This window comes from Pithys albifrons, chromosome 3 (assembly GCF_047495875.1).
Source record: "Pithys albifrons albifrons isolate INPA30051 chromosome 3, PitAlb_v1, whole genome shotgun sequence".
Taxonomy (NCBI): domain Eukaryota; kingdom Metazoa; phylum Chordata; class Aves; order Passeriformes; family Thamnophilidae; genus Pithys; species Pithys albifrons.
In genome coordinates, this window is record NC_092460.1 from 58,143,397 (window position 1) to 58,169,993 (window position 26,597).

The 26,597-nt window shown below is 36.7% G+C and overlaps 2 protein-coding genes across 12 annotated transcripts in view; one reads left to right on the plus strand and one right to left on the minus strand.

The window, feature by feature from the left end:
- Nucleotides 1-13,630, minus strand: part of TMTC3 (transmembrane O-mannosyltransferase targeting cadherins 3) — a 30,813-nt gene extending 17,183 nt beyond the window's left edge. The window contains exons 1-5 of one of the 7 annotated variants that reach the window (XM_071552127.1): nt 13,530-13,630; nt 6,553-6,613; nt 5,458-5,568; nt 4,651-4,867; nt 2,872-3,090 (exon numbers count right to left, since the gene is read on the minus strand). In XM_071552127.1, the coding sequence (XP_071408228.1) occupies nt 2,872-3,090; nt 4,651-4,839 (408 nt within the window). In that variant the 5' untranslated portion in view covers nt 4,840-4,867; nt 5,458-5,568; nt 6,553-6,613; nt 13,530-13,630. Of the gene's footprint in view, nt 1-2,871; nt 3,091-4,650; nt 4,868-5,457; nt 5,573-6,514; nt 6,614-13,529 lie in introns of all 7 variants that reach the window. The other 6 variants (XM_071552124.1, XM_071552126.1, XM_071552125.1 and 3 more) reach the window with 6 other exon arrangements.
- A 40-nt stretch (nt 13,631-13,670) lies between these two features.
- Nucleotides 13,671-26,597, plus strand: part of CEP290 (centrosomal protein 290) — a 50,775-nt gene continuing 37,848 nt past the window's right edge. For 4 of the 5 annotated variants that reach the window (XM_071552118.1, XM_071552119.1, XM_071552120.1 and 1 more), the window contains exons 1-18: nt 13,671-13,943; nt 16,042-16,097; nt 16,722-16,844; nt 16,984-17,061; nt 17,743-17,812; nt 18,088-18,134; nt 18,398-18,541; nt 18,738-18,791; nt 19,440-19,592; nt 19,932-20,114; nt 20,453-20,542; nt 20,619-20,741; nt 22,362-22,485; nt 23,004-23,176; nt 23,596-23,758; nt 24,398-24,498; nt 24,591-24,678; nt 25,150-25,262. In XM_071552118.1, the coding sequence (XP_071408219.1) occupies nt 16,743-16,844; nt 16,984-17,061; nt 17,743-17,812; nt 18,088-18,134; nt 18,398-18,541; nt 18,738-18,791; nt 19,440-19,592; nt 19,932-20,114; nt 20,453-20,542; nt 20,619-20,741; nt 22,362-22,485; nt 23,004-23,176; nt 23,596-23,758; nt 24,398-24,498; nt 24,591-24,678; nt 25,150-25,262 (1,806 nt within the window). In that variant the 5' untranslated portion in view covers nt 13,671-13,943; nt 16,042-16,097; nt 16,722-16,742. The remainder of the gene's footprint in view (nt 13,944-16,041; nt 16,098-16,721; nt 16,845-16,983; nt 17,062-17,742; nt 17,813-18,087; nt 18,135-18,397; nt 18,542-18,737; nt 18,792-19,439; nt 19,593-19,931; nt 20,115-20,452; nt 20,543-20,618; nt 20,742-22,361; nt 22,486-23,003; nt 23,177-23,595; nt 23,759-24,397; nt 24,499-24,590; nt 24,679-25,149; nt 25,263-26,597) is intronic. The other variant, XM_071552122.1, reaches the window with a different exon arrangement.

Consider the following 26,597-nt stretch of genomic DNA (forward strand, 5'->3'; position numbering starts at 1 on the left):
GCACAGCATAAAATGAGAAAGTAACTCAATATCCAAGGTCACAGTAAAGAAAAGCATTCAAACCTGAACCTGAAATCATACATTAGTGCTTCTGTTGGGACTACCATGTTTACCAGAGGAGTCACTGAATCAAGGACAGAAAAAGTGTTTCACAACTGGTAAGACACCAGATTTGTGTTAACATTTTGAATAGTATATAGGTGTTTGTTTCCAAAATATCTTCAGATGTTTCAAGGATTCATGGTCTGGATCTCACAATTGTGCACCATCAAGACAGACATTAAAGAAAACTGTAGATCAGTTGAAAGAGATCATTACTAAGGCAAGTGTTCTGGTGTGCCTCCACAGTACCCTGCAAACAAAAGACAGATTCTATTTCTGGATATAAAGGTGACTTATGAGAGAAAATTCCAGCATTCACAAGGTTAGTTGACATCCTGTAGTCAACTATAAAGGTAGTCAACATACAGAATAGTAGCAAAGCAGCTAGAAAGACTGAACTAGAATCGTAAAGACAAGGACAAATGAAACTACAGTGCTATTATTCAACTCATTTCATCAAAGCTTCTTCCTCAGAAAAATAGATATTACCATCACAAGAGACTACTCTCTCTGAAGTCAAGCAAAAATTACTTTCTATGTACCCTGCTCTGCTAACTTCTCCAGGAAAAAATCTGTTTATCCTAAGATAGGCAAAAAGTGCTGAAATATTTATGTATTGCATCTGCTGTTTCAAACACTTGTGCAGGTGATCAAGGAGGAGATTAACTTGAAAGAATTAAAATCAGACACATTTCAATTATAAAAGATACAAAAGGTGCAATCAGTGGAAGTGAGACCTGTTTTGGAGTTTTCACTAAAACCCGCAAAAGTCAGTCAGGACCCAAAGTCCCAGTCCTAACATCTGTTTCATTATTAATTCCTCTCTTCCATGTATGGAAACATCCAGTTATTCTGCCTTTTATACATTGGCACAAGTCTCAACTTTCAACTCTACAAGTTTTTTCTTGGTTGCACATGAACCAGAATTCTCAATGCAAACACATGAAAGGATAAAATCCATTATTTCTCAGAAGCAGAGAGATTAAATTGAAAAAAGATTGGAGTAGGAAGAAGAAAATCCCTTAACTGATTTTTCACTGAGCAATTAAGTACAACAGCAGGGGAATTCAACTGCAATTGCACTTAAACCTGTTTCTAAGTATTTCAAGCACAGCTTCACGTTTTATCAATCCTAGTGTTACAGGGCCCTCATGTGGCTGATACCAGGATTTACACAGCTTGACAAACTGCTTCGCAACTGCATTTCCTAACGATGTAATCCACTGCCTTACACAAGTAGCTTTTGTTACACAATGTGTTACAGGATTTGTATAACACTTCCTGCAAACTGTGACGCACAGTATAAAAGCAGCTCTGTTAACTTTTTATTTCAGACAGAATCTGATAGCTCAAACATGATAAAGAATTTGGAATGAAAATGATAAAATCACATAGGGTGATCTATGTCATGAGCCACCGATGTAAGTCACTAGCAAGTTGCTAATGGTCCTGTAAAGATACTATCACATTTAATACAAAGGGGCAAAGCCAAACCTGGAAATTTAAAGCATGTTTTTTCAAGGAATGAGAAAACACTAAAGAAATAAACAATGCTTTTTCACCCATACTTTATCCAAGTTTTTATAGGGGTTTGTGGCTTTGGAACATGCAAAACGTTTTAGGTGGTTAACTTTTGCATTTTTAAACTTTCCACTAACTTCTAGAAAGGACATACTAGTAGCTCAAATAACAGTCAATTTTAAACTCTGTCATCATCATTATCATCATCATCAACTCAGTTCCTATAAGGATTTGCTCAAAAGACATCGATGCAGGCTTCTGAATTGTTATCGACAGGGATTTGTGTTGTTACTGACTAAAAGACAGATACAAACCTTTTAGCCAACAAATCAGGACCAAAAAAAAAATTACAACATGAAGACCAACCCCCTTTCATTTTAGTAAAATCAAAAGATATCCCATCTCTCCCTCCCCCCCCACCCCAAGCCCCTCAACACAAAAAACACAACAGCTCCAAAGAATCAAAAGATTCAAACATTTTCTGTTTTCTGAAAATCAGCTAATACCATAAGACTGAGTAAGGGCTTTGCAACACTGGAATTCGGGAAAACCAATTGAAGTGGTGCAGAAATTACAGCAGAAAATGCCACAGATCTACTTTATCAGTGTTTCTGATGGAAACAATTCTAGTTAATGGCGATTACAAGACTTCATTTACTCCACAACACTGCAGGCTCAGTTGACCATTATAAATTATATAATCAGACAGCTTGTACAAATAAAGCTTTTCACAGCAATGAAAAACTCCTTCAGAATCAAAAGATAGGTAACTATGAGAGGAGAGAAATATATTTCTTATATCATGCATATTAAAAAACTGGAAGGTTTAAACAGCATGGCCCTAAGCTGGATGTAGCATAGCAACAACAACCCCAGAGAAAGTCCCACTGAGATAGACATATTGACATAGAAGAAAGCAGACAGAACAGATCTGGTGATTAGGTAGAGGGGAGTGCTTATTGATTTTGGAAATGAATTAGGAGACAGAGTATTTGCAAAATAGGATACTGGATGAATCATCATGGAACACATGTAAGCTAAAGTAGTAAACATCATAAAAGCCAATGTTCAAAGCAGAGACCTAAGTTATTAAATAACTAAATTAATGCTTCTTTATTTTTTCAGTAGTTGCATGTAATACAAAATTTTTGGAGTTACAGCATATATATAAAAAGAGATAGGAAGCCCACAAAATTTAAGTTAATTAACACAGTTTGAACACATAAAGCCCATCACAGCTATACCTACCGCCTCAGTATGTATTGGGTGAACTGCAAAGAGCAAGGATGCAACTACGCTGCTCCTGTTGTCTAGAAAGAGCTTACAGACTTTGAGGAAGACAATGCAAACCACCACATGAAAGACGAGATTTAGAAAGTGGTAAGAAACTGCATTTAATTCGCTGAATAAGTAGTTTAAGCGAAACGTAAGAACTGTAAGGGGACGGTAAGATTTGTGACTCCTCTCCTAAAAGAAAACAAATAAATCAATCAGTCACAACCAACTTACATAGCGACTTTCACTCCAATATACCTTTCTAAAAGCCTATGAACATGAGTTCCCCTTTATTCTCAGGCATTTACCTTCAAAACATAAAGATACGAAAATCAGTAATAAAGTACTTTAAAAACCTAGTTAATTCAATGAAAATTTAATTAAAAATTAAATTGTTTAACAGAAAGTTAATTCTGACTCTTTTTCTTACATCCACACAGTTTTAATGTATTATTCAAGTACTTTGATTACTCTGCCATTTCATGTTTTAGATCAGTATTTGATAAAATAAAGATGTGGTGTGCTGAGCTAAATGCATTATCTACATATTTGCAATATGTCTACCATCAATATTTGTATGTTGCCAGTTACTCCATCCAAAACCCCTTTTAAACACTACATTTAACACCACCTTTATGCTCTAAAATGCATTTGTCAACCCATAGCCTGTCGATATTTTGACAAACATGTCCATAAAACAAAGGAAGAAAAATCTCAGAAAAAAAGGGTGCGATGGGGAGGAGAATGGATGGAAGGGGAACCAAACTGAACAGACAGACAAAAACAGAGAATAAGAAAAAGCATTCTAAAAGACATGAGTCAAATTAATCAGACTTCATTTAGTGTAGATGACTCAGCTGTTTTTCAGTGTAAATCAACACTGAATGAGATGGCTTTTTTCTACTACACACAGTTATGGATTTCTTTGGAGAGAAAAGATGTTGGAAAATACTACTTGGAACTTTACTGGGAAAGTTTGGAGAACCCACTTAACCCTCAATGAATACAGGACTAAATGACAAATGAAAGTCTGGAAGCTTTTCTTAAAGGGTTATATGAAAATTACATACCAAAGTCTACTTGTAGTCTAACCCTGTATGTTACTGACATAGTACTGTAAGGTGGAGTGCCTTGATAGGCAGAAAACCTATGACTGTCAGAGAATTTTTATTCATTTTCTCAGCAGTGGCAGTATGTGTACTTTTTTTAACTGTATCTAAGTTCTTGAGCCATTGTCATTTAATGATGCTTATCAACAATCTCAATGCCAACACAGCCAGTCTACATGTGCTACAAACCAGAAACTGAATTCACACAGACACACTTACTCAAATAAATTTAAAGGATTCAGTATCTGTTTGCTAGGTCCAAGCTTTGTTGTTTAAGTGTTATCTCTCCTTCCAGACTGCATTTAGAAATAAATACCCCTGTATGTCAACATATAACTTTTGCAGGAGAAGAGAAATTGGTCAGAGTTGGTCAATTTTGATATTGGAGTAAGATAGCATGCAGCATTTTGCAGCTATGTCCTGTCTTTACAACTTCATTTTTTCACCAGTTCTTCTGCTGAATGAAGGGAAAGAATATAAGCAACATGTGTTCCTGATATTATAGTACAAAACACTAACACCACCAAATTCCATCAAATCCAAAATATTCTGTTAAAATCACATCAAGGGAAAGAAGCACAAGAGCTCTGCAAAATTTTTCTTCATTTCCTCAAAGCTTCAAAGTGTTTCACGAACAGTTTACCTCAGACATGGGAGTGCCCCAGAAGTCATTCTGAAACAGATTTTTCAATGGAGTAGAAGGATGCAAATCTTTATTGTCCAAAATTGCTGAAACATCATCAAAAACAAAGCCACAAAAGAGACTGTTCCAGTAGCAGGCTGCCACCACACCAACTATTAGTGCTGCTTCCTTCAGGCTTACATCAGCCATCTTCTCTAAGAGTTTTCATGGACAAATGCTACAATACAAGGACAGAAACTTGAGTAGTTTTACAAATTAAAAACTGAACTTGATAAAGGAAGACTAATTAAGACAACCAGTATTTTAGAAGTTGACATTACCTACCCAAAAATCAGTAAGATAGAAGGTTTCCTCAAGTCTCATTCATGTAACACAATTTGAAAAGAAGTGTTGAAAAGAAGTACTCTCATTAAAAAGTCTCACCCTTAAAAAGCCCTTATTCATGCTCCATTTCATGTTTTACTGAAAAAAAATATGGTATTGACAATATAGTATGTAATTTTTAACAGACAGCTATGCAGGTTAAGTGATTGCTGCAAACTGAAGAACTATGAAAATGAAGTTTTCTAGAATCCTGAGTAATTTAACATATTGACATAAAATTCTAAATTATCAGAGGCAGACAGTTTGTTAATTATTGATGTGGTTTAGGTTTAAAGGTGTTTATCAAAGTATTTCAAAAGCAATTAAATCACAAACAAGTTTCAAAAATTCAGAAGAACAAACAGAAAACTTCAAGAACTTCATAAATATAGGTGTTCAATGTGTAAAAGAGAGTAACAGTAATACTTAAAAAGTTAAACTTACCATTGAAGCTCACACTTTGATCATTTGCATTCCACACAGAAGTTCATGAAAAGGTCATATTTTCCCTCAACTCTGCCGATTACTCTGGTGCACTGATTGTTCATCAAGGTCCTGTCTAAAGAAAAATAGATGCAAAAAAGACACTACAAATAAACTTTCATTTACATTGTTTTCTCTCATCTTGCATAAACCTCCTAAGCTCTAGAAATTATTAATCAGCAGTTTTATGATTATTTACAAAATACTATATGGGTGAACTGATCAAAAGGTGAAATTACTATCTATTGGGTTGTTTAAAAATACTGTTCTGCCTTGGAAGAATAAGAAGGTCAAAAGCATTCTTTTTGACCACTAATTGACACAACATGAATCACTGCCAATTGTCGGGACAACAGATATTGAAAAGATACAGACAGTGGAACACTAACTTCATTTTGAGAAAATGGAGAGATGACTCAATAAAAAACATTTTCCCTCAAACTACAGGGGGGTAACATCTGTAAGGACACAGAGCAGGTAATACTAGCCAGATAATGCAGAGCCAGAAATATATGAAAACCACAGCCTTATGTCTGTCTATCAGGGTTCACATATCAAAGCTGATGAGCTCTTTGGAAGCTATCGTCTGTTTCATTGTCCTAAACCCTGAAATCCTGGTGATATATTTTTTTTTCCTTTGGTTTGTTGTTTTTTTAAATTATGTTCAAATTTATCACAGAATATCTGGGACTGGAAGGGACCCACAAGGATCACGGAGTCCAGCTCCTGGCCCTGCACAGGATAACCCCAAGAACCACATTATGTGCCTGAAAGCATTGTCCAAACCCTTCCTGAATTCTAAAAACAGGCCACAGGGACTCCATCTAGTTAGGTGATCTTGGCTGTGGTTTGCAGTCTGGGCCTGAGAGCATGTCAAACACCAGTCAAAACTAGGGGCAAAGGAGAGGTGGGGTAAAGGAAGAAATACACGTGAAACAAGATGCTGGTGCAGTTAAACTAAAAACCAGGGCACAGATAATTTAAGAGGAATCAAACCAACCTATTTGGTGTTACTCACATAATGGCAGTGAAGGGCTTTTTTTACTTTTGTAATACCTGGACTCGGCTACTGGTGTCACTTCAACCAAGAAAGTCTTTTTTTCAAAGCTGCCACCACCTTTTTAAGTAAAAATAAAGACAAAGGATTAAAGAAACCCAAAACAACGTTAAAAGCAACAATGTTAAAGGATGTTGCATAGAATCATACAACGGTTTGGGTTGGAAGTAACCTTAAGGATCATCTAGTTCCAACCTCCCTGCCACAGGCTCTATCAGAGTACTTTAAACCACTAAGCCAAGATTACACCTAAACATTATTTATGGTCTTCCTGGCAGCCAGAGGAGTCTTCTTAAAACTGAAAACAAGAAGAAAACAAAGCATACTGCAAGCATACAAGAAAAGAGAGACCATTTTTGAACTTCAACTCAAAGATTTTTAGTTCGCCCCTTTCAAATGAGGTGGATAAGAAACTGGTGTTTCTCACCCTGCTAGAAACAGAGTTTGAAATATCCTTTGTGCAACAGCTTCTGAACAGTGCACTTTCTACTTCTTGAAGTTCACTAATTCTCCTGAAAAGCAGTGACATCTGAAAAGGACCTACAATGAATAAGTCATGATTTTCCAACATACAAGTCTTTATTTTTCTAAATACTGTGACAAGATAACATTGCCACAGATTTACTTAAACTCATCCTTTATGAAAAAGCATTGTCAGATGAGTAGGGTTTTGGTGACATGATTAACAACCTGAATTTATTATATTGGTTGAAGGATCAAGCCCTTCAGTTACTGCTTTGTGCATCAAAGAGAAACTGAGGTAATTCTTTAGAAGTACTATTTCAGAAACAGCTACTGCTACACAACTGACAAAAACCCACAACTGATTCCCAAGTATTGCTTCCTATCAAAAGGAAAAGCTTAACAACTTTAATTATTAGCTTCTTCAACTACTTTTTGTAGACTTTCACTTTTCTTTCCCCCGTCCCAGAGCATATCTTGACAGTTACTTTACTTAATCCTTAATTCGTGGCAATTCTGAAGCTTTCACAAGCCTTTCTTTTTGCTCTAAATCTCTAGAATCTCTTCCATTCAGAACTCTAATTTTACACCACTACTGACCATGTTGTTTCCCTGACAGAGCTACATTTACCTACATGCCAGATGTAGGGAAAACAGTTTCCATTCGAATGAAAGGGAACTCTCAGGTATAAATAAATTTAGATTTTAGCTAAATGCAAAGTCATGTTTAAGTGGCCAGCCGACCATCAGAGAAGCTGTTAGAAAACTCTGGAAAAAATTCACATTTAACATCTACATTTTTTAATTTGCAATTCACCTTCTCCTTTACACGCACATTTCAGAGTATGATTGCAACTACATGGAAATACAAGGCTATACTTTGGTCTTTTAAGACAAATATTTGAGCCACAGGTGCTGCAGGCCATTAGTAACAGTATACTAAATCTACTGTAAGGAATGAATATATGCAACAAAATGCACTGTTCTGGTTGAAGCAGCAAGACACACAACACATTGCTTGAACTGTGCCAAACTGGGTAACCTTTAAAGCATCACACCACATCCCTCTAAAATTTTCCTTGTGTGTAAAAGCACTAGGTCTTGAAAACAGAGAGGTATAATGGAAATCTGGAAGAGACCACATATTCAAGCAATCTGCTTCCAGGACAAGCACAAAGAGAAAAATGCGAAATGTAAAGTCATATACAACCTATAGATTGCACAAAACTGTAGCACAGGTACTTTACTGTGGGGGTGAGTGTAAGTGCATCCCTTAAGGAAAGCTGTTTTGGAGTTCTACCTTAAAGAGAACAGAGGTACCTGGAGTATGTGTGGTGACTTGTAACCAATGAGAAGCTGTGGTGTATGCAAGGTGAATTGGTTAACCAATTACGTGATGGCTTGTTAGATGTGAGAGTGCATAAAAGGTGTGGACATTACTGCGTGAGAGACAGATTTACTAGGATGTGAGAGTGAGTCAGATCTAGATCTACTGATGTAATAGGAACTAACTTCTTCTACTATGAGCTATGAGAACTGTCTGTTAACCTATCTGAATAAACTCCTTAAGTTGTGAGCCTTCTGATCAAGCCTTCTGATGTCTGCTGTGCCAGAGCTCTTCTGACCATCAGTCCACACCCAGCTCGGTGTAGGGGGCTCCCCCTATACCTGGGGATGCACTTACACTCACCCCCACACTTTACCACTTCTGACTTGCACTCTGATATTCTAAAGTCTTATTTTCCTGAAATATTCTGTGAAGATACGTAAGAGTTGGAAAAATTACTTTGTTTTCATCTGGTCTGATTACAGGGTACTTTAATGTTCTTGATGAATTAAAGTAGAAATACAGAAAATATGTTTTTACAGCCCTTTATATTAGCATAACAATGCAGATTTTGTGGAATTCTCACCATCAAAACTACTACTTTCTATCTGCCATTGTATCTGGATCCACCATCACACTCCAATCTTCAAATCTGCAATAATCATCAACATGTTGAGAATGCAAAACTAAAGCAGAGGGAGGCTTACAAAAAGCCTCCTCTGTATTTGGTGAGCCAGGCTAAAGTATGCCTGCCATTAATCTCAGGTGGAAAACAGCAACTGCTACTTGGCAACCAAAACTCTTCTTAAGCCAAGTAATGTGTTATCAGTACGATGTTGAAAGTAAGAAACCATGTAAGGTGTACACAAGACTGGGAACCTCATAAATCACAGATGTGCAAGAGGCTGATGAAGCCTTGGTACGACTGGGCTCCTCAAGTAAGTGGATATATTCCCTTTCTTACTCAACATGTTGATCAACCCAACTGTGGTCTTGCAAGTGCCAGTACTTCACCACTCTTAGTGATGGATGTATTGATAAACACCTGTAAAACACTGCCTAACAACTTCTTTGTTAACACAGACTTGCTGTGAGGGAGAATTGCATGACTGTCTCCTCCTACACGTGTAAACAGACTGACAAACCCTCAAGTCATTTTTACATCTCACCTACCTGCTACTTTGGTAACTATTAAGACCACCCTTCAGACACCTTAAGCATCCCATGGGCTGTCTGACTGCCAGTTCGTGGTCTGGTGCACAGCCACAGAGCCACCACCTGACTGGATGAAATAAGGACAAACACATACTTTAATACTAAGACTTCTGTTGGATGTTTTAATTTAAAATATCTGACTATGCCATGAGGAATATACAGCTGAAAACAGTAAACAGCAAGATAAGCCTAGAGAGTCAGAAACCACAGTCATGAAAGCCAAATGTGGAAAAAATACTCAAGCCATGCAAAACATACAATTGTTGGTCTAAATTTCTCAAGCTGTTTGGCACAGAAATCTGCCTTTTGCACTTCACTGTTTTCATATTTGTACAGAGAGATTAAGTGGAAAGCAGCAAAGAGAACCAGAACTCTCAGGGCAGTTTGACTTGTTTTCCTCTTCCAGCTTGTTGAGATCCCTCTAACAGTTCATCCAGTCTTTTCCTTCAGGAATTAAAGACATAAGAAAACCCCACAAAACTGAAAAAATACCCCAGCCAACCAAAAGCCAAAGCACTTTTAGCAAGGTAAAATACCAAAATATTTCTCTACTATCACTACTAAATCCATGACACTACAGGTGGCTTAGCACAACATGCTGCAAGATACAGTAGTCTGCACAGAAAAACTGTCACAACTAAAAAATCCAAAATGATGCTCTAGAAGTATCCTCAGTTGGGAAATTTGAGAGGACAGAAGCCATTTTCTGCTTATATCAATTTAGAAAAAAAATAGGAAGTGTGTATTTTGGCAGGCATAGAGTTGCAATCCCTAAAAATGCAACAGCTATTTAGCACTCCATAATTAGCTATCAGCTATTAACCACACCACTTTATATTAACAGACCCTCGCAGAAGCAAATACATTTGTGTCAGTCAGATACATCTTACTATCTAACTTTAGAAACTTAAAACATACATTTAATTTTTTTCTTCTGTGGGGTAATGACACGTTTCCCACACTGATAGTCATTAATAACAACATATGTCATGCCTATTTGCTAAAAACGTAGTCAGGCATTTCTGGAAAGTTATTCTTTATAGAGACATAAACTTTGAAAACCACTGAAGGCCCTAAACTGTTTAAAACATATTTACAATTCACACAGAAAACCATCAAAGGTGGAAGAAAACAAAGGGCTGCTAAAACCACTCCTAGCTTTACTTTTGTTTTAAACAGGTAAGCAACAAGTTCATCTAAGAGCTGGTGGCTGAACTGATGAATATCAGCAGAGATATATACAAACCAGTAGTGTAGTCACTTAAAAACAGCATTTTAATTCATCTTCTAAGGCTCTGCTAACACACTAATTTGTCTCGCCTACTTGTTAACCTTTGTGTATTTTTATATTTGGCTAAACTGAACATTCTTTCTGCTGATTTGATACAAGTGTTCAATGACAGAAATCATAATTTTGTTTCTGTTGTCCCTTTCCAAAATAGCCATTGAATTCATCTTGTCTTAGAAATGTCGCTCTAACATACAATTCAAGTACAAAACAACTTAGATGCACAGCTGAGATTTAAATGACTGGGTTTGAATCTGATCTAGAAGGCAAGAGGTACTTGGGAAGATGGGAGGAGAAATAGTACCAAGCATGCCTGTACTCCCCTTTCATCTTGCTGAGATCCTAGAACAGAATAAATATACCAAGAAAAGTTTTATTGTGAAAACCTTCCTCTGCAAGTACTACCAGATCAAGAAGGATGGGATTAATACGAAGCACTCTTCACTACCCAGGAAGACACCACCATCCAGCCTTCTCTCCATGCGGTTCTGAAGGATCAACCAGAAGAGGACTGGCAGCTCTGGTATGAAGTTAGAACAAATGTTGTTGGCCAGATGACAGATTTCCCAAGGGGAAGACTGGAAAGCTTCTACCAATTGAGCAGCTGAACTAACACTCAGGACATTTTAGATTACTCTGGTACAAGAAGAATCAAAACATAACAGAACTTTGAAGTGGGTGAGATGAAGATACTGATTTAGCTGTTGGTTTAGCTTCAATTTCTTCTATACAATTGATACAAGTCAGTTGAAACACAAATCACACAGGTCTAGATTGTATTTTAAGGTACGTTGTATCTTAAACCATTAACAGCTTGGAGGTTTTTTTTGCCACATTCAAACAGTAACACAGTAATACCCGCTCTATTTAGAGTAACTACATAAAAAATGTTTTGCTTCCTTACAGGACACTGATGCAAAAATAATGTCCCTAAAATAACACTGATCACCACTCTGTGTTCTAGAAATGCAACAGCAGAGACTGCATGTTTGTTAACTCCAAAGAATAAACAAACAAAAGCTACACCGAGGTGTAAACTGCAAACACAGCTCATGTACTATGTTGAGTCTGTGTAAAATTTCCTGTAGCAATTTAAATAACATTACATTAGGCCTTTCATACTGCAGCTTTTGTATTAGGTCTTTGCAATAGCATATTGTTATCAAAGCTGCAGTTTAACACAGATGCCTAACTCTCTTATCAATCACAGTAGATAAAACTGTGCACATGGACCTAAAATAATTTTTGGCTCCAGGACTACAAGCATATATTCTCCCTAAAAGATGACCCACTTATACAAATTCACTTGGTCTAAGCCACACTGCATTTTAAATGTTTTCTCATTTTATGTGGAGTTTAATGCTTCCATTCTTTTCACTCTTTTTCACTTTTGCAGTTTCTGTGCCCAACTCAAATCCAAATCCATTTTACTTCTGCACCAACCTTCTTTACTAGGTGCAATGACAACCTAGCTGTGGTTTCACTACGAGTTTATGTAATGGTGTGTTCTCTGTTGATTCTGTAACAGAACACTAAAAAACACTGAACTGGCCTCAACAGCTTGTTAACACAATGAATAGCATAAAAAAGAAGTTCCCATTCAGAAGCATCCTAACATCAATGGATTATTTTCTCTGCCACCGGAGGATCCATTTCCTGGAGGCTTATTTTGCAGCAAGGCACCCTTTTTCTCTGTGTATCACTTGTTTCACCTATAAAAGCCTCTGCTACTAAGAAATCATTGGTTTACACTCGACCATAAAGAATTTTATTTTTGATAACATTACCCACTCATGAAATATAATCGAGTCTCTTTTCTTTCCTTAACTACAGAGTTTGCCTTTTGGTACTCAATATGGAACTATCAATAGCCAACTCTAGATGAATTACAAAAGTCTTCACTTTGAATCAAAGATTAAGAGTTATGGTGGGACAGGAACAAGTTGCATAACTATAAGGAGTGCCAAGCATTTTGCATCTTGTCAGCCTTCACTAAACATCAATACTAATGAAGAGATAGTCAAGTAAATTATAGCAAGGAGTAATCCAGAAAAAGGGCAAAAGTACAAAGACAATAATGTTATCACCTTTCTCTTTCCATTAGTAAGAAACAAAACAAACTAAAAAATCCTCTTCAGTTCTCCACAGCTGTTGAACGAAGAAATACATGCCTTTTTTATTTGAAAAGATGTTTTCACACCCATTTAACTAAACACAGAATCCTAAACTTTTGGGGCTATCAGACCATTACCAAAGCTCAGACTGTCTTGCTGGCCGCCAGTGCCCAGTGGATTCGAGCAGTTTATAGATGATATGCACTGTCCCTCTCAGCGAACCCCCCCGGGCCCTGCTATTCCGTACTTACACACGCGGCACCCGCATACCCGGCCATCCATCCCACAGCCCCCGAGCCGGCCGGGCAGGAACGAGCGCGCTGCCCGCGGCCCTGGGGCGACACAGACAACGTAAGGCTGGGCCGGGCGGCGGAGGAGCCGAGCCAGGGCGCGGGCCCGTGCCCCGCTCAAGGGGCCGAAGCCGCACCGCGGCCCGGCGGGCGCGGAGGGTGCAGCGATGCGGCCCGGCAGGCACGGCCAGCGGGTGGAGGATCGAAACTCCCGGGGGTAGCAGCCACAGCGGGCGCACCCTCCCGGCCCCAAGCCCTCCCGTCCGTCTGGCAGCCCTACCTGAGGCCGCGGGGACTCACCGACACCGACACCGACACCGACACCGACACCGACACCGACACCGACACCGACACCGGCGGCGCACGCGCAGCACCGCCCTACGGCCCGCGAAGGCTGTGGGGAAGGCGGCGGGCGGGGCAGGCGGCCCCGGGGCGTGCCGGGAGCTGTAGGCCCGGGGGGCGCACCCGGTATCGTTGCCCCGGCGAAGCGGCGTTCTCGGGCGGGATCGCGCTCTGCCCTCCCGGCTGCCCCTCGGGGCGGAAGACCCGCCTGGAGCCGTGGGGCCTGTCTGCGGGTACTGCCGGGAGCGCGGGCTCGCCCTGCGCCCATGAGTACCCGGGTCTGCGGGAGCGGAGCTGGCGGGAGAGGCTGACGGCGTCGCCTGGCAGCGGCCACCGCCATCCCCCGAGAGCGGTAAGGCCGAGGGGCGGGGGGTGCTCCAGGGAAGGAGCCCAGACCTGGCGCCGGCTGGGGCGGCCTGCGCTCCCCCGGCAGCGCCGCGGGCAGCCGTGCCCGGGGCCGCTGGGGCCGATCCGCCCTGTCCCGCTCCGCTCCGCTCGGCAGCTGCGGGTCCCGCCAGGCGCGCTCGGGCGCGGGAGGCGGCGCCGTGCCGGGCCGGGAGAGACGCGTCCCGCTGTGTCTGCGCTCGGCTGTGCCGCAGCTCCGTGTCTCCTTGTGGAGGCGGCTGGAAATAAGGCAGTTTGTTAATTCGACAGGGTTGGATGAAACGAAGCCGAAATTGTCTCTCAGCAACATCCTCGAGGGATCGCGGGCTGTCAATGTGGCATTCCCGGGGCTGGGATATACCAATTGGGAGAAAATGGGAACCCAGTTAAATAAATACCCTCATTTCGTTGGGACTTTGTAATTCCAGATCTAGTGCTTCGCAGAGCTAGGCCGGATAGTGCAATTTGAAAGTCCAGAAGTAGCTTAAAACTGGGTTACCAGCATTAAATACGGAGTTAGAGCACATCTCTCCCTCGTGACTTTGCTGCTTCTTGGCATTCGGTCTTGCTCAAATGTACATGACTCTGTGCTGCACATTATACACACCTTTGTGGAAAAAGAACAGCCGTGCCTACTGGTCCTTGATTCACTCTGTTGGTAAGGTAACATCGTGTCAGCTTAGCCGCCTCTTTATATGGTTTCCTACAGGGGCAGCACAGGGAATTGTTGTTCTGATACTACTTGAACATAGTCCCAGTCCCTCTTTTCTATCTGCCCTTGCTGAACTTTGCAACATCATTTCATGTATGTTTGATTATTTGAGTAAGTGAAGAAAGTGTTGGGATAACTACTGACAAATGCACTTCTATTTCACATGTTTTGTAGACCCATAAGCTGTGTCTCACCACACAGATCATCTGTCCATTAAAACCACAGGTTTTAGTTGAGGGAAAGGGATGAGCTAAATTTTATGATGGAAAACTCTTCAATTAAATTGTCTCATGTTCCTCTTAAATATGTATGTACTGTAGAACATACTGTGTGCATAGGTTGTGCCCCCCATATGTTACTAAAGCTGGTCTCCCAACAGATTGGATTATTTTGTTTATGTATAGATATCCTTCCTTTTGGATAAAATTTTAGGACTGATGTTTTCTTAAGATGTTATTTTATAAATTAAGAGAAAAAGATTTTTGAAAGATGGGAGATAGGATTGACAGTAGTAAGGTTGTATATTTGCTTTCAGAATAGTTTTGATTGTTGTCATTTCATATTTGTAAGCCCTACATCTCATTGTTTGAGGAAAATGTTACTATCTTTAAAAACTCCAGTCCTTAAACAAGTGTGTTATTGAAATCAAGTAGTATTCAATTAACTGAAGAAGTGCCAAGAGCAGTATGCTCCTAGTATTATCCTTTGCCACCTGCAACAAAGCAGGGAAGCAAAAATTCATATATATCATCCTTACGAAGTAATGAATTGTATGTTATGCATGTTTTATATTTAGCAAACATTGAAGAAATATACTAAATATAGGAGAGCTTTTGACTAGTTCACATATTCTGAAAAAATGAGCAAAGGTTGATTTTTAGCCTTCCTTAAGCATACAGCTGGATTTCAGAGGCTTACAGCTTTTCTTTTCAGAATGCATAGGTATAATTTGGGGAAAGTCGTACCAGTTTTGGCTTTTTACTACGGAAGGAGTTTTCAGTTGTTGAGTCTTTAAACTGCTGCATGATGAACAGGGTGCATGATGGAAGAAATCTCAAAATATCATGCTCAGCATAGACGATTGTTAAAGTTACTGATTGAGCTTGATTCTTTTTCTATAAAATATATACCTTTGCTCTGTCATTAGTTTTTAAAGTAGTTTATTTTTCTAATTGTTTTTACTTGTTTCTTAATTTTACTTAACCATTTATGCCATATTAATAATGGAATAAGTAGATTAAAAATGTTCTGTTTTAAACTTGGCAGACTTTATTGAAATATTGATAATAAAGGCTAGAGACAGTGCCAGAGGATAGAATAATCCAATATTTTCAATCTCTTCTGCCTTTTTCAGATACTGCATTGACTTCAGGCATGTGAGAAGTCACTGTGGCCTACAGCAACCAGGAGGTAAGCAATGGAACAAAACTTTCCACCACTTTCTCATCAGGTTTTTGTCAGTTTCCAGGTTGATTCCAGGTTGATGTCCTTTGTCAATTCAAATATTCTAATAAGAACCTTCAATATTTAATTACAAGAGTTTAATGTCTTATAAGTTAATCAAGAAACGGGTGCTCACAGTATCATACTAATGAAAGTGTTGGTTGTATTTTAAATGGTAGAAATAATGATTTTTGTGACTGTAAGGAGGTGTTTATCCTACAAGGACTGGTTCAAAGGGCATCCAGTGGTGTTTATTCATTAGAATAAAAATACTCCATTGAGAGATGGAGAAGAAAACAAGGATATTAAAGTTAAAATACGGATTTAACGTGTGTTCTGATCTTCACTGTTAGTGTCAAAAGTCCATTGAGTATGTATGGTGTAATTTTTAACTTAAAGAAAAAATATATTTAATATAACCTAGTTTGCAGTAGATCAAAGTGGGAACAGAATGTTAATCAGTGTTACAAATCAATACAGTTGCTAGAATCATCTTGTGTGGTTCAGTGGCCAACCTCCATTAGATCATTTGATCTAAAATTGATTAGCACTGATAATACCTGATAACTGTTGTTTTTATTTTTGTTTCAGGAAAAAAATAATAAATTCAATATGGCACCTATTTTAGATTGGAAGAAGCTTATGAAAGTAGATCCGGATAGTCTGCCTCGTCAAGAGGAACTAGCAGACAGATTGCTGGATACCATGTTCAAGGTACTCAAGAGAAAAAGAACATAAAGGTTTGGTTATACCTTCTTCCCTAAATTGCCTCTGGTTCTTCACAGGCATGGAAGATTTATTTTGTAGATTTCATTAATGTTAGTATAAAAACACTGTTGTCTTTTTTCTTTAGATTGATGGGAAAGACTTAAAAACTGAAACTCCAGAAAAACTGATACACCTTTTTAAAATTACTCAGTCTCTACTGAAGGTATTAATTCTCAATTTCTACAGTTCTGCGGGTGCATTTTTAAATTTTTTTATTTAAATGAAAACATTTTTTTTCCTGATAACACTGGTTACTCCTAAGATAATTTATATGCTAAATATGTGCTTGCACCAGAGTACCTGCTTGTAGCTGTTGGCATTTAGTAGTGGGAAGTGAAACAAACTGAACTCACATAGTTATACAAATTGGTTAGAAGTTGTATGGGTAATGATTTTAATTTAATTGAACTTTCTGTGGGACATTGAAGTTTTAGAGCAAATAAAATTATCACCATGAATGAAGAAACACCACCATTCTAAAACTGTATAAATCTGTCATATGTTCTTGTATTTCTTCATAAATGTACTGAAAGGAAGAAATAGCAGCAGAGGGTAGCACAGTGGATTTAGAGAGGGTGTTTTGATATCTTTTTCTCAGCAGTATGACTGTTTTGAATGTTTGGGTGTCCCTATAGAATAAATTACTAAAGAAGATACTTTAACAACCTGAACTTCTTAATTGTCCGCGAAAGGAAAAATGGGAGTAATTTGATTTGTTTAAAGAGAGAAAGTCTGTGGCTTTTTGTAAATATTGACATAATTTTAAACATGAAATAAATGGAACAGCCTTAATCTATTTTAGTAGTAAATATTTCTTCTTTGCTTACTGTACTTCTTTTCTCAGATGAAAGCTCAAGAGGTAGAACTGGCACTAGAAGAAGTTGAAAAAGCCGGGGAAGAGCAAGCCAAATGTGGTAAAAAAGCTTTATATGCTTTTTGTAAATGAATTGTTAAGTGTGTTTTTTAGTTTGTAGTTGTTGTTGTTTTGAGGGGGTTTTTTTTGTTTTTTTTTTTTGTGGGGGTTTTGGCCTTTTTTTTTTTTAAGTTTAGAGAACTGGACAAAATACCAACTGCTCTGAAGTCAATTGCTACCATGAGGCCAAACTTTTAAAGACTAAGATTAACCATTGTTGTTTTATGTGCTTTCTACCTTGTTAGGTAATTCACTATATCTGTTTTGTTTTAACAGAAAATAATTTTAAAACAAAGATAATGAAACTTCAAAATGAATTAGAGGTATGTTTTAAAATTTTGTTAATTTATAGAGTGCTTTTAGTGAGATTTTTAGGTGAGTTTTTTTGTGTTTTAATCTTTTAAAGAGATGAAACTGCCCTATATTTTAGCAAATGCTTTTAATGGGTTTTTGGATATTTACGAGTCTTGGATGAATAACTACTTGAATAAATCCCATTTATTTTTAGTCTTACCATCTGCTTTTTTTATTTTTGTCTGCTTTAAATATCTGTACTGTATTTGTAATGTTATTTAATGCTCATAAGATGGCACAAAGATCTGCTGGTGGTCGTGATACCCGTTTTTTGCGTGATGAGATCCGCCAGCTGCAAAAACAATTAGAACAAAAAGAGAGAGAGTTAACAGATATAGAAGAAGAACTGGAAAAAGAGAAGAAAGTGAATGAACAGGTAAGAAGGACTTCAGCTTGACATCTCTAAAAAGCGTTCTGTCAAATACTTGAAAAAGTTGTTGTTCTGAAAAGAGCCTCTGAAATTTAAGAAAGAAATACTGATGAAAGGACTGCTGTGCATTTCTTGTCTTTTTTTTTCCTGGAGTTCTTTGTTGTGTTGGCGATACATGTAAAGGTTTTTCATCTTGTTGTAGCTTGCACTTCGCATTGAAGATGCTGAAAATGAAAACATCAGATTCAGGAGAGAGGTTAGCATACAGTTAATGCTGATTTACAGTATTTTTAACTATTTATAGATGTATTACTCTCTTTCTGTATTTATAATTTTTCATGCAGCATGATGTCTAATTCTGCTTTATAACATTTTGTGGTTACTCATACAAAGAGAATTTTAACCAATTTTAGTAAATATGTAGTATGTCTGCTCCAATGAAGCTTTGTTAATTGAGATCAGGAGGTATCTACATTTGAATTTGGGTAATCCTACTGTGCATTCATTTCGTGTGGATTTCATGTTTTGGAATTTTAGTATTTTTCTTAAATTATTGTCCTCGAGATCATTTGTCAAAATACGCCTTAACGTATGTACATGCATGTATGTACATGTAAGCTATTTTATTTTGTGTCTTATGTTGATTAATATTTCGTCTTCCTAAAGTAAAGCAATTTTCTAAATATTTTTCATACTTTGTTCTCTTGGTCTTGTTTTCTGCTTTTTAATATGAAGAAAAAACGCATAAAGAAAAAGGTGAGGCTTCTCAGTCTTTTAAAAGCAGATTGTAGGAATTTGGATGGGGTTTGAGTGTCTTAGCTCTTTGTGTTAGCTTGCTAGAAGTGCAATGCCTTTGTCTTCAACTCTTGGAAATAGATTTAAGTTTGGGTTGCTTTTTGTGCAGAACGAACAATTGCGTCAGGATGTAGTTGACTATCAGAGGCAAATAGATTCTCACAAAGAAACAATTGCATTGCGAAGAGGAGAGGATTCTGATTACAGATCACAGTATTCCAAAAGAAGCTCTGAGCTTGTCCAGTATTTGGATGAAATTCAGGTAAAAATCTATACATGCTATTGAGTATCTGCAAGATATGTACTGACAATAGTGTTTTTCATGACACTATGTCAGTTTACAGATCAAGTCTCATGGAGTAATGAAATCCATAAGGTAGTTGAGTTCCGTCATGCCTATACTCTGCATCTGTGAATCTGGCAGAGGTAATGCAGTCACTGACAAGGGAAGATGTGTCTTTTATTTACTGATAGGATTTGTTGAAATTGATGACCTAGAAGTGAAATCTCTTCTGTACTAATTTCATGTAAGCCTTTCAAGTTCTAATTCAGGTATTAAGATGGGCACTTTCTAAAAGCAGCTTTTTCTCTAATTTTTCAGAATTTGACTGAAGTCAATGAAAAGTTAGACATTCAAAACCAAGAAATGAGGAAAAATCTTGAGGAATCAGTGCAAGAAATGGAGAAGATGACTGATGAATATAACAAAATGAAACTAATTGTGCAACAATCTGATATTATTATGGACCAGTTAAGAAAAGAGAAAGATCAGTACAAATTTCAAGTAAGAACTGACTCAGTATTTAATGTAAACTTTTTTTAGATTTGTACTGTAGTTTCATATTTTAGCTTAAATTAAAAAAAATCAATCTATCCAGTTAAAAACGCACACTCTGAAATAATGCTCTTTAAAAGTAGTGTGATCTATGATGCAGATTTTAAAATGTGACTGCAGATCACAAAATTTTTTTGTACAAAATGTTAGTCATGCACTGTTTTTAAGAGTCATTCCCTTACTATATCTGTTAGGTTTGATGTGCTTGATGTAGTATGTTTGTACATATATATTGGTTAAGACCAAACTTTTTTGTGAAACAATGTCTATCTGCATGGCATGTCTAGGTTCAGGACCTTTCAGACCAGCTGAAAGCAAAGAATGAGGAAGACGATCCACTCATGGCAGCTGTAAATGCAAAAGTTGAAGAATGGAAGGTATTTTTTAATACTATTTCTTATCATGTTTAGTAATTCAGTGAAGTGTTCTCATGGTATTTTATTTTCTTTTCAGAAAATCTTAGCTTCAAAAGATGATGAAATCCTAGAGTATCAGCAAATGTTGTTTAACTTGGAAGAGAAAATGAAAATGGTTCAACTTGATGTAGACAGAAACAGTGTACTGGCCCTTCAACAGGTACAGTCCATGTGAGAAATTGCACACATAGAAATCACCATTCACTGAATATGTGATTGACCAAGTATATGTTTAATGTTTCATGGTTTGCAAATAACCAGAATATGTATGACTTATGTTTGAGAATTATGAGACAGATTGATTCATTCCACTGCAAAGTTAGCTTAATAGACACTGTACAAAGGAAAACCCTCTATATGTATGTATGAACTGAACTCTTGCTTGTTGGTTCTGTTCTTTTTTATTTATCTTTTTTAACTATTATGTAATATTTCTAAAATGTAGTTTAGTTTCTGTCCTCTAAATTTGTTAGTTAATTCTTACCTATTGCTTAATTTTCTGCATTTGTCTTCTACCCTGAGATTAGCTGAGTTGGTTAGAGCATGATGCTGGTAACACCAAGGTTGTGGGGTTTGATCCCCATATGAGCCATTGACTTCAGAGTTGGACCCAGTGATCCTTGTGGGTCCCTCCCATTCTAGAACATTGTATGATTCCGTGATCTGATGCCATACTATTGAGTCTCTGGTTCACCCTATGATGGAGCTAGCTGAATTTGAGTATCTCTCACATTCATGCAAAATTACATAGTTCTTTATGATTTTGAATGCCCCCACTTTGTTGAAAAACATAAAAACCCCCTGAAATAATGTGGCCTATTAGGAACCTTGAAATACTCATTATGGAAAATATTCTGTATGATTCCTAGATGATTTCCTGCCTTACTTCAAATATTTTAAATAAATTTGTAATGACATTTGTATTACGTTTTGGATTCTTGTAGACTGAGCAGTGTGGTGAGATATATTTATGCAGTCTTCCAAGGCCAACTTCTCAAGAGAAAAAAAATCTGAAGTACAAATCAGCCTTAGATGATCAGAAGAGGAAGGCAGTCAAAAGTAACTTATATAAGAAGTTGTAGAGTTTGGTTTTAGCTGAATGGATGGTTGCTTTTTGGGTGACCATAAATAGCATGACGTTTTTTTCTATTTTGTGGAAATAATCATGTCTTTTAAGCAGACATTTAAAAATTAAATCAAGTTACTGCTCTGTGTTTTTACTCAAAATAGATTGAGCTTGCTATGCAATGTATGTTTATTTTCTAAAAGGCTGTGTTCAGCTCCTTACAACTTAGCTAAGCTCTGTACCTTGAGATTTCAAATGTGGTTATATTTGTTAACTTATTTGCTGGAAGGCAGTCCGCAATTCAGGTGTCATGTATTATGGATCGTTAATTCTCACAGTCTTGAACTTGTATCTCTCAGTTCCCAACGGAAATTGTGAGTGAGCTGTAAGAAACCTATACTGTCTGATACTTTTCACCTAACATTGGCAAACTCTGAGAATCCTGTTTCCATTTAAAATTTTTATACTAAAAGGCTTCTTTTTTTTTTTCTGTGTGTTTGATTGCTTTATTTTTTTTTCCTGCTTTGCATTTATATACCAAACTTCTAGATAATATCTGAACTCTCTGTTGTAAGTATGGTATATTTGATGTTTAAATCATTTTGTAGTAGCTACATGTAATTTCTTATTTACTGTGTGGTGTTCTGTACTCGTAGTTTGCCTGTCAGTAAAGAACTGCGCTTTAATGGAGTTTCTTTTTTTTTGCATTTATAGGGTGTGCAAGACCGAGATGCTCAGATAAGATTGCTTACTGAGCAAGTTGAACAGTACACCAAAGAAATGGAACAAAATGCATTTGTTATTGAGAAATTAAAAAATGATCTCCAAAGAGATAAAGGTAAAATGACTTATTGTCTATGGAAAGGAAAATAAACCATAAATTTTCTGTGCATTCTTTATTCTCAAGAAGTACAGAAAAGGAATAATTGCAGTATTTGAGCGTTTTATTCTTTATTTTTTTCTTAATTTCCTTTTATTAAACATTCATGAAGAGTTTATCCACAGTACTGCAGTGGGTTTTATAGGTGATAAAACTATACCTGGTCTCTGAAACATATAAGCATAACATATAAGATCTCAGCTCCATCAGGAATTGAAAATGAGTAATAGCATGCAATTCAGAATAAATTCTGATGTCCCTTAGGTGCGCTTATTTACGATAAATATTTTTTGCAGGAGTGATGAGGGTGAAAAAACACAACCTCTCATATGTAGTCTCTTGAAATTCTGTAATTGAAAAGAGTAGAAAATGAAGAAGTCCTTTATAGCATTTTCTGAAGTGTTTCTGTCTTGCTTAATGGCAGATAGCAAGAATTTCTAGTTGAATTGTAAACATATCAAGGTTTTTCTTTCCAGGTCACTCATCTCTTGCTCAGCAGACTCATACTGGGGATATGCAAGAAAAGTTAAAAAGACTAGAAGAGAGAACTCTGGAGGCTGAGAAATCAGCAGAATTAGCAGAAGCAGATGCTAGAGAAAAGGACAAAGAGCTTGTTGAGACTTTGAAACGAATGAGAGACTATGAACTGGTAAACAGTTTATCGGAATGGACAGAGTATTTTGGCATAGTTTTAGGAGATCATTTTTTCCTTCCATGTTTTATTGACTGTGTTCTAATTAAGAGTTAAATAAATTTGACGCTTTCTCCTCTCCCTCTCCCTCTCTTCTCTCCACTGAACAGTAATTGAACACTCAAGATATGATTCTTCCAAGAGTCATGTTAGTAGGAGGACTCACTTAAAATGTGCATACTCTTCTGTAGTCAAAGAGAGATTGTAGGATCTGCTTTTTTTCAGTAACTTTCTTTTCACTTAGCATAGTGCAGAAGAGTGATAGAAGTTGAAAAATATTTTTAATCTGTGTAATGAAGAAAGAAAGATTCATGATTTATTTTAGTACATCTTCTGTTGGTTGTTTTGTTTTTACTTCCCATTTGGGGTTTTTACAGGGAATATATGGTTTGGAAGAAGCAGTTGCTGAAATCAAAAGTTTAAAAAAGCATGTCAAAATACGGGAACATGAGATTGAATCATTAATTAAGGAAGTCAATAAACTTGAACTTAAAATAGGTGACTTTCTGGATGAAAATGAAGAACTTAGAGAACGCTTAGGTATGGTACATCCAGTACATTTTCAATTAATTGTTCTGTAAGAATTGAAACAAGATCTTATAATGGATTTTACTATACCAAGTGACTGGAAATAATTTGGTATATTCTGCTAATATTTGCAAGTAGTTTTAATTAGTTAGAACAAACTGCATGATTGAACTTGGCTTACAGGTTTCTTTGACTGAAGAAAGCAGAATAGGTTCGCTACTGTTTTTTGGTTTTGATTCCTCTTTGACTACACACTGCTTAATAATCTTCATAATGCAGTACTTGGAAACCATAAAATACTGAAGTTTAATGCTAGATGGAAAAACACAGGGAAAACTTCAGATAGGCTTATTTTTAAATATAATAATTTAAATGTAAATAAAGCTAATTTTAGGTGACATTGAATTGTGGGTTCTGAGTAACTGAAGTAAAATTAAGCTTTCTTCTGTTGTTATTATATGGAGTATAAAATATGTATATATTATGTTGTATATAGGTAGTTATATATTTTTATAGATCTAATATATTGAGCTATCAACAAATTTTTTTTTAATTCTACTTGGCTAGTTATGTTCTTGTTCAAATTTACTGCATAACTAATATTAGTGTTCCTCCATAATGAATAACTGTACATCATATACTGTGTTTTAGGTCTTGAGCCAAAGGCAATGATTGATTTAAATGAGTTCAGAAACAGCAAAGCATTGAAGCAGCAGCAATATAGAGCTGAAAACCAGATTCTTTTGCAAGAGGTAAGTGATAAATTCTATTTTTGTGTAAGAGATATGTAATAAAAATGCATTTGAACAAAGTGGACTACTAATCTGTGAATAATAATATGCAGATAGAAAGACTAGAAGAGGAAAGAATTGATCTGAAAAAAAAAATTCGTAAGTTGGCTCAGGAGAAAGGAAGAAGAGTTGCAACAATAGGTAGGATGTTTCTATTATAAACTATCCTTTCGAAAACGTGCTGTCTATATTTATTAATATAGCTATTTCATATATATTTGTTTAAATTAAAAGGCTAAATATATTTAATCGGATCTGTAGAAAGAGTTGAGTGGCTTTGGATTTCGTAGTCTTACAGCTCACTATCTTTTTGAATTATGATGCCTTGAAATGCATCACTGAGACTTGTGTCATTGCTTTCCAGTTCTTGGATGCAGACTGATCTCCCCACATTTCCAGTAATGTACTTAACATATGTGTTTCAAAAATCTTAAAATTTCAATTCCATGCCACTGAAGGTAGCATAATGTTCTCAAATGGAAAGGTCTACAGCTTCTTACTTTGTAAATAGAAAACTAGAACTCGGATATAATGATTGGAATATTTTCCTTTGCTTAGAGACCAAATAAATTTTCATAATAATTTATTATTTGTACATCTTCTTGCAATTAGGAGTGGATGCTGATGATGGACAGGTGACTGATAGCTTTACTGAAGAGGAAGGAGTGAATAAGAGGAAGCTAGATTTCTTGTCCAGACATGACATTGCTGAAATAAAAGCAAAGGTGGGTTCATAAAGCCGGTTCATGAACATTTATTGTATTTCTCTTTTTGTTTGTCTTTTTATTAGCTGCTTTTAATAATCCAAAAATGAATAATTTGTAATATTTCTTAGCAGACTTGTGAATGTTCTGTATCTTTTGTAAATACAGCCTATAGCAGCTGTAACATGGAAGTGAGAAACATACTTGCAGGTAGAGTAGCACCAGTTGAACTTCTGAAGTCGGAGAAAAATATAGCTGAAAACAATAAGGCAGTGAGAAATCTACATAGAAGAACTTCTGGCATACATGAGAATTCAGATCACTTGGAAAAAAACAGAAATATTTTTTTGGTTCATTTATGTTCAAAGCATGTGATAGAGTGGCAACTAGTTAATCACAAGGGTAATTCTGAAGTTCCTAGTGTTTTTATATCACCAGAGCCACAATTTACACAGTCTCACAGACTTTTGGTCTGTACCAGACCACTATTCCAATTGCTGTATGACCCAAGAATATGTTTCTCTTTGGACAAGTAGTGTTATATGGGGATACACTTTGTATGGTTTCTCCAGTGAATCCATTGCTATTTCAGGCAAGAAGTCCATATGTGGACTGCAAAATTTTCAAGAACACATAATGCAAATTTGAAAAGTCTGGAACCGAAATATTAAATTGCTAGAATTGGATTCTGTGTGTTTTTAGTCTGAGAGAAACCATGTAAGAATGTGATGAGGAAAATGCTTTCAATGCATAAATGAAGCAGAAAGATCTGTCCTATCTTTAATGAAATGTTTTGAAACTGATGCCATTTCTATTAAACCTGTTGAACTATGTGACTGATGAACGTAAAGTGTTAGTATATACACATCAGACTTTTTTCAGCTATACAGATTTTCCATGCCATATTACTATGCTTTGCTGATGTGGTTTCTCTTACAATAGTGTTAGCCTAAGCCATTAAATTAATCATGCCTAGTAAGTGCGTTTTCAGTAGAAAAGAAGTGAAGGTTTTTTATATTTTGGAATTACTATTGGAAATACCTACTTTTTGCATGTATGTATGTATGAGGTAGAATCCTATACTAGTAACTTGCTGCTGTTTTTTTTTTAAATAAACAGATATCCAGAGATTTTTTGACTAAGAGTATGCTAAATAGTTACAAAAAATTGCAGAAGCCAGGCAGGTAGTACAAGCTTGTAAAAAAAAATAAACAGGATAAATATTTTATGTAAAGTTTATTTAAGCTTTAAATATTTTTTTCTGGTAATTTGGTTGCTGGGAAAATGAGGCTATTCCTTTGGTTGTTGCTTTTTATCTAACACCTAATTTTGGTTTACATACTGTGTAATTTCACT